At 27.9% G+C, this 8512-nt stretch overlaps 1 protein-coding gene across 1 annotated transcript; it reads left to right on the top strand.

Annotated features, from left to right (window-relative positions):
- Positions 1-365: 365 nt before the first annotated feature.
- On the top strand, positions 366-2750 carry LOC107482664 (adenylate isopentenyltransferase 5, chloroplastic). Its single transcript, XM_016103186.3, has 3 exons — positions 366-566; positions 1108-1599; positions 1947-2750. Exons 2-3 carry the CDS (start codon positions 1145-1147, stop codon positions 2509-2511), a joined length of 1020 nt encoding a protein of 339 aa, XP_015958672.1. The 5' UTR covers positions 366-566; positions 1108-1144; the 3' UTR covers positions 2512-2750.
- The last annotated feature ends 5762 nt before the right edge of the window (positions 2751-8512 follow it).

Here is an 8512-nt window from a genome sequence, read left to right as displayed (position 1 = left end):
TTATGTGAGTACGATAATACAATAAACACTTAGGCTGGTGGAAAGTGATGTTGCAAAACACACCACGCTCGTTAGATCGATTCCTGTAACTGCACACGATAAGTATGAGCCTCATTATAAATACTAAGTGCATCAATCTATTCTTTTTTTAATAATAATAAATATCTAATAATATTTTAATTAAGGGTTTATATTTTAAACTTTTGAAATAAAAAAGATCATTTGCCTTTTTTATTGTTTTAACTTTGTAAGTTAAATTTTTCATCAAAGACATGGTGTATAATATAAAGTGGGCCATGCTATCATAGTCTTAGTGTATAAATAGCGGTGAGTGCTTCCGATCCTTTGGTACCCTCAGAAAATCCACACTTGCATATATCTTTAGTCTCTCTTCTTCTTTTTTTTCTTCTTCTTCTTCTAAACTTCTTCACACACCTCAAAGTGCTTCTAATTCCTCAAAAAAAGTTCATCAACTCTTCTCAAGTATCAATATAATCAATCTCAGCCTACTATACATACATTCCGTATATATACTACTCGCCACGTCTTTAATTTTGGCACTAAAGGTAAGTACATACACACATACGCATATTTTGTGGTCCATCGTGGAAACTCAAGTGCAGTCGACTTCACGTGAAGTTGATACTTGAGAGTAGTTAGATGATTTGACTGATTTGATTAAATTTTCATCTAACGACTCTTAAATATCAACTTCACGTGAAGTCGACTTCACTTGAATTTTTACAATTTTATATGCGGTTTATAATGGTTAAAAACAAAAATATTTGATTTTCTTAATTTTATTCCTAGCTTCTTGCGAATTCCTCCATATATATATATATAGCTTATATATTAAGCTCCTTTTTCTTCTTTATTCTTTCTCCCTTCCTCCTCGCTAGATTCTCCTACCAAGTTTTCAATGAATTAAGTGGCACATCATCACTAGCTAGTAGAGTGAACAAGCTTTCCCATAATCTTTTATTTAATTATCTAGTTGATAAATTAATTAATATGGAGGCTTATTAATTATTATAGTGGTATACTACTTACATATATAGTGACACACACAACTAAATATAAAATAATGTTTGGTCAACTGTTGGGCAGGTTTTAGATTACACGAAGTTAATTAAGAATTAAGAAGATGATTATCTCGGTATCTGGCTCCTCAGCTTGCAAACAAGTACAAGAGCCTCTAGTAAGTTTCCAAAAGGGATTTACAAACATGTTATATAATCGGAACAATAATAATAAGGATAAGGTGGTGGTGATATTGGGGGCCACCGGAACCGGAAAGACCAAGTTGGCCATAGACCTTGCCAACCACTTCCCACCGGCTGAGATTGTTAACTCCGACAAAATGCAAGTCTACAAGGGCCTTGACATCACCACTAATAAGGTTACTCCTCAAGAGGCTCGTGGGGTCCCACATCATCTACTTGGCACAATTCACCCCAATGCCAACTTCACCGCCCATGATTTTTGCCGCCAAGCCACCTCCGCCGTCGATTCCATCGTTGCTCGAGATGCCCTCCCCATCATCGCCGGTGGCTCCAATTCCTATCTTGATGCTCTCATCAACCACCACTCCACCTTTAGGTTAGTTACTTCATTTTCATTTTCTTACATAATTATCATTCAATATTTTTTATATAATGTATAAGGTGAAAAATTAGGTGCGCATCAATTTTGCATGAAGTTGATATCTGACAGCTGTTAGATAAAAATTTAGTCAAATTATCTAACGATTTTTAAATATCAACTTTACGTGAAATCGACTGCACCTGAGTTTTTACCATTGTATGAAACATTTTATATTTACAGTACATCAAAATTAAATTAATATATTTATATACAAAAATACAAAATATATAGACTTTAACATTTCTTATTTTCTATTACGCTCATTTTATTAATAGCTAGAAATATTATATTTGTTTGTTCAGATTAAGGTACGAGTGTTGCTTCCTATGGGTGGATGTTTCAATCCCCATACTGCATGCGTCGCTTCGATCACGCGTGGATCGCATGATCGAAGCGGGACAAGTGGAGGAAGTGCGGAAATTCTTCGAGCCATTGGCAGATTACGAGAGGGGAATAAGAAGAGCGATAGGGGTGCCAGAGTTCAACGAGTTTCTAAGAGCAGAGGCCTTAGGAGCAGATGAAGAGACAAAGAAGATGCTCTTAGACATAGCCATTGCAAGAATCAAGGTCAACAACTGCACCCTCGCCAATCGCCAAATCCACAAGATTCAGCGACTCCACAACACCTGGAAGAGGACCATGCATCGCCTCGACGCCACGCAGGTTTTCTTGAACCGTAATTCCTCTGATCATCACCAATCTCAAAATTCCTGGGAGGAGCATGTTCTTGCCAAGAGCCTTAGGATTCTTCACAACTTCCTCTACGAGGATAACAATAAACATCTTCTTGTTCCTTCCGGAATTAATGTTTCTTCTTCTTCGCCGCCGGTGGCAATGGCTGCCGTGGCCGCAGCCGCCACGCATTAGATTTAGAAAGGTTAAATTTCCATTGATATGATGCCGTGTGCCACACCACTTTTGTTTTTTTTTATTTTGTCTTATTTTTTCTCTTTCATTTTTTCAAATTTTCTTTGGGGGTTACTTTGTAATTTTTTTTGTGGAAACAGTTTAACTTCGGTAAAGATTCAGGTGCAGTCAACTCCACGTGAAGTTGATAGTTGAAAGTCGTTAAATAATTTAAATTATTTAACTAAATTTTTATTTAACGGTTCTCTCAGTTATCAATTTTACTTAAAGTTAATATATAATTAAAAATCGTTAAATAATTTAACATATTTAATTAAATTACTATTTAACGACTTTTAATTACCAATTTTACTTGAAGTTAAATGTTCTTGAGTTTTTCATTTTTTTTCTCTATATTTTCTTTCTTTTGAGGTGATGTCGTTGGTAGTAAAAGCTTTACTTATTATACTACATATATACATATACGATCATATTTCATATATATCGTTGTTCAACTTCTTGAAGGGTTGTATGTTAATATTTCTTTTTTTTTTGGATTTATTACAAGCTAAGAGAATAAGGAACACTTAAGTGTGTTCGGCATAAATTAATTTAATATTATGGTAATGGAGAATGGAATATACGATCCCTACACTCGAGGCCAGAAATGCTTGTTAAATTTGATGCTGATAAGACAATATATTTAATTTTTCCTAAGATAGAACTACGTAATTAAGATAACAAATAAAAGAATTGAAGTGAATGACTCGAATGTTTTCGTCTACTCTGTTTTAGTCTTCGTGCTTTAAAGAAAAGAAAAGTATAACTCTTAATTATTCTTATTTGAATCCTATCTCATTCTAACTAGTAGCATGAATTTTTTTCTTTTTTAATCTAAGAAAAACTTGTTTGTTTAAGATATCCAAGCGCAGAAAGTTAAAGTATGAAGGAACAAATAATAAGTTGGTAAAGAAATTAAAAAGTAAGTTTAATTGAAGTATTGGAAGATCAATTGGGTGTTTATATATTATAGTTGGTGTGGTGAGCATGAACTGTAAAACAATAATAGGAAAAAGTTGAAGGCTAATGCGTTATCTGTTATAAGTAATTTCCAATAAAATTTGAATCCTAAACTTAATTAAATTAATTAATATGCTTCCTTGGGCGGCCGTACCGTTGAGAGGCACATTGCTTATTGGCATCTCTCAAGGGCGGCTGCATACGATGTGCTATGTAACTATGATTAAAATATACAACAAAAATATAATGTTGGAACTCATATTTTAGGAACTTGATACGATATTGTATCAAGAGACAGAGAGTTAGATAAAAGATTAGAAAGAATAAAATAGAAAGAGGAATGTTAAGAGACGAGTAATTTTTGTGATTTGTAGTCATTAATTAATTATTAATGATATTTTTAATGATGTGAGATTTTATCTAATGATATGAAATTATTCATTTTTTTTATTAATTATATGCTGGCCAGAATTTAATAAAATTGTTGGCCTCCTAAACTTTTTCAAATAGAAATTTTTAGAATTAGAGCTAATAAAAAAATAGTATATTCTTATTTATAATATACTTTACTAATTGGACTATAAGTTTAATATTAATCCAAACAGAACTATAAAAAATTAGTTATAATTTTTTTTGTCTTTTTTAATGTATTTATTTTTCATTTCTTAATTATTATTGAAATAAATAGATAATTTTAGATATGATATATACAATGATAAATGTTACATATATAAAATTATAAATATTAAATTAAATATGATAACTTTGTGTTATTATCTCCTTTATCATTATATTGCTCTACAAAAATATATTTCAATCCACTGTTATTTAATTAGAGGACTTATATTTGTTAATATTTTTTGTACATTATTATTTAGGAAAAATACATAATTTTAAAATTGAGAGAAATTGTCAAATTAGTTTTTAAATTTTTTAAAAATATTTTAGTTTTTAATAAATTTTAATTATCAAATCAATGCTAAAAATTTTATTTCATAAACAAATCAATTCTTTTTTGGTGACATAAACAAATCAATTCAAATATTAAATTAGTCGTTTACGTAGAATAATATAAAAATTTTAAAAAATTCTTAAAGTCTTTCATCATGTCTTTGTTAATTAACAATAAGATTGATTTGTCTAAATGTTTAGCAAATACAATATGAGCTAACTTGCTTAACAAAATAAAAATTAGTGACAGATTTGGTAATTAATAAATTTTCTTGGAGATTAGAGTATTTGACTAAACCAACAAAAAATATTTTATAAACAAAAATAATAAAAATGCGAAATAAGATTATTATTTCCACAAACCAATAAGTTGGAAGTTTTTTCTTTTTTTTTTCTCTTTATCTTTTATATTTTTACTATTATTTTTTTCTTCTCTTCTTCATCCTTCTTGTTGCATCTTTTATTAAATCACATATACAAATTTTTTTGCTATCATTATAACAACAACAACAATAACAACAATAATAATAATAGGAGTGAATTTTTTTAAAATTAATAAAAAATAACACCAATATCAAATTCACAAAATAATAACAATATCACTCTTTACTCATAAACAGTAGTACAGACTCAGAAAATTTTAGATATAAAAATAAAAATATACTAAAATAAATTTAGTTAAATATTGATATATTTATATTTTGAAACTAAAATCATATATATAAGTACTCAAAAAAACTAGACCCATACATAAAAAATATATTAATTTAAAATAATAAAAAATTAATTGAAATAGTATCTTCGAGAATAAAAATAATATAATAATAAAAACAAATATATTAATCTATATGCACTTATTAATTTATTTTTAAATTTTTAATAAAAATAAATATTTTTTCACTAAAATTTGCCCGTATTTATAAATTATAAATTATAAATAAGATATAAAAATACTGATATGCTCTTATATTTTATAAGAGGTACTTAAAAGAACTTCCACAATAATATTTAATAATTCTCTCAAAAGAACCTAAAAATTCTGCTAATAAAGTATAGCATAAAGTGAGAAATCAAAAGTTCTTTTGAAATCTCTCTCTCTCCTTTTAGGTTGTGAACCTTCTATGTATGTATATGTCCGTACTGAAGGTTTTGTGGTGCAGCTTATGATGATAATATAAAGAGAGAACTTTGGTGGGGTCTGAGTTGAACTTCATCATGAGTCGTACCGATTGATTTGTGATTTATGATGGAAATGGAAATTCGAATATAACTCCCCTACTTAATTAGCCCCACTCATCATCATGCTACTTCCCTACCTTTAATTTCGACTCAATCTTTAATTTCTTAAGACAATTACATTTAAATTATATTATAAAAAAATTCTAAATGTACTGAAAATACTGATGTTTTAATTGTTTTAACCGTTAATTTTAATAAATATATTATATATATTTTTTATACTTTAAATCAATAGTTAAAATAATTAGAACACCGATATTTTTGATACACTTAAAACTCTTCGTATATTATATAAGTTATGCATGCACACTTTAATGAAAGAGTACGTAATTAATTAAAAATTATTAAATAATTTAAAAACTTACGTGCATCATGTGAAATAAATAATTAATTTTTAATTATTAATTTTACATAAAAATAACGATATATGAATTTATATATTTATAATATTTTAATAATATTAAATAATTTTATCCAATTGCCAGTCTTATATTATTTTATAAGTAAAAATAATTAATTTTTAAATTTATTATTTAAAATTATTTTGAAGAACTTATTGAATGATGAGGGGTATATATATCCGAAATGAATAAAATGATGTGCTAGGGAGATATACCAACGTTTTTTGTGTTAGTAGTTAAATTAATGATTTCAAAGGCAAAATGGCCTGGGTTGGATAAAGTTGAAAAGTTGAAGATTCAGCCTTTCCCTCTTCATGGGACCTGAATCCGATGGAGCATAGCTTTATCCCTTATTGAAACATGTATTCCACCACGTATATACATACACTTATCATTATTGGAATACGTATATTGATGATATATATCATGGTGCGTTTCATTGCATCAACTTATGCCGCAATTTCAATCACCGTCAACTCAAGATTGATCATGAGGGATCGGAGGCCAACCCTAGTGCGAGAGGAAAAAAATAAAAATAGAAACCTAAGATTTGATGGAAGAACTTAACGTACATATGATGATGTGATTGGTAATAAATGGATGAATGCACGAGTGGGATGGGTTGTAATCCAATTCAACTAATTAATCAATTTACACTTTATTTAATAATAATTTAAAAATAACATAGTATTATTCCACGTAGCAAATAATAATGTGTTAAATTTTAGTTTTTCTTTTTGGGTGGATAATAATGGATACTGCAACTTTTAGAATATGGTGTGGAATTCCTCTCAAGTTTTAACTGGATTACTAATAATGGATTGCTTGCCACATTAGTTACGGAAATGTAAGAGATGAGTAAAAATTATTATTGATTGAATTAACCACTAATATTCTTATGCCATGTGTTTATGGGGAATCTAGAAAAAAGAGGGAAATTAAAGAGGAAGGGTTATAATAAAAATGGTGGGGGCAAATGTCCCTGATGAGAAAGCCCTTTAATTTGTCTTATAATCTTATTCATGTAATTACATTATGATTCCATCCAATATATAACACCCCGTTTGCCTTTATACTCCCACTCACCACCCCATATTTAAAAGTTTAAAGACTTCAAGTGGACCCACACTAGGGATGGATGTCAATTTTTTTTTTGAAAAAAAAAAAGCTTTGTTCCTAAGACTTAAAACTAACTGAATATTTTTTGTAAATTAAATATATTTATAATTAAAAAATTAATTAAATCTTTAACTACATATTTTTTAAAAAAATATTCTGTTAGTATTAATATTTCTGACATAAAATTAAAAGACCTAATTATAAAATTAAAAATAATATAAAAATTTAATTAAAAAATATATAAAAATTTAATTATAAATTTAATAAAATTATAAAAACTAATAAAATAATTAAACCTTATTATTACTATTTGTTGTAAAAATGGGCTTATTTTACTATCATATATAATGAAATTCTTGAAAAAAAGTTAATAAATAAGGAAATAATTAATTTATATATAACAATATAATAGAGTACTATATGTATGTATGGTCAAAATCAGCTTTAGCAAAGGGGTATATGTAGTCTTGGCTTTGCATCTCAATAAAAAGAAAAGGGAAAAAAGGAGATAGTATAAGTAATGATTTTCCAATGCTTCCACATGACTACATGAGCATCTTGGTCCACATCAAACATGCATAGAATATATTTGCCTTATTCAAATAAATAACACAGAGAGAGAGAATATATGTGTCATTGTTTAATAATATAAAAGTAATAGTATCTGTTCTTATCATTTCAGTAACTGTATGAAAGTGATTTGCATTGCATGCATTTCGTCACTACCAGATTATCTATATATATTTTAATTAATTGATATCATTATCAAGTATCAAAGTATAATAAGGTTAATTAGGACTGACATTTGTGAAGTGTATTAGCAACAGATAATTACATATGATTGGTGGTAGCGGTGTTTATTGCAAATTGCAATTACAAGCTTCCATTATTGGTTGATGTTTATGTTAACGAAATGTAAAGTTAATTAAATGATATATAGTTATTATTATATGATATGATAGAAGTACATTAATTAAATATGGCACTATAATATATATATACTTGGCAGGACTCTGTCCTTCGGTTTCGGTGGTGCATGTATATCAGATATCAATATGTGTGAAATTATTCTTTAATATTGTGACGTACGTTTTGTGATTTAATTAACCAAATCAGATTTAATTACTCTCATATACTGTGTTTGGAGGCAAATATTTGATTTTTGTAGTATAGAATGGAAGTAGCTTGAATTGAAGTAGCCCGTCTCTATGTGAATTAAATTATTATTATTATTATCTATTTCAAAAATTTAAATTAATAAAAAAATACATAAATAATTATATATTTATCAC

Source organism: Arachis duranensis, chromosome 4 (genome assembly GCF_000817695.3).
Source record: "Arachis duranensis cultivar V14167 chromosome 4, aradu.V14167.gnm2.J7QH, whole genome shotgun sequence".
Taxonomy (NCBI): Eukaryota; Viridiplantae; Streptophyta; class Magnoliopsida; order Fabales; family Fabaceae; genus Arachis; species Arachis duranensis.
This window is presented reverse-complemented; position numbering and strand designations above follow the sequence as displayed.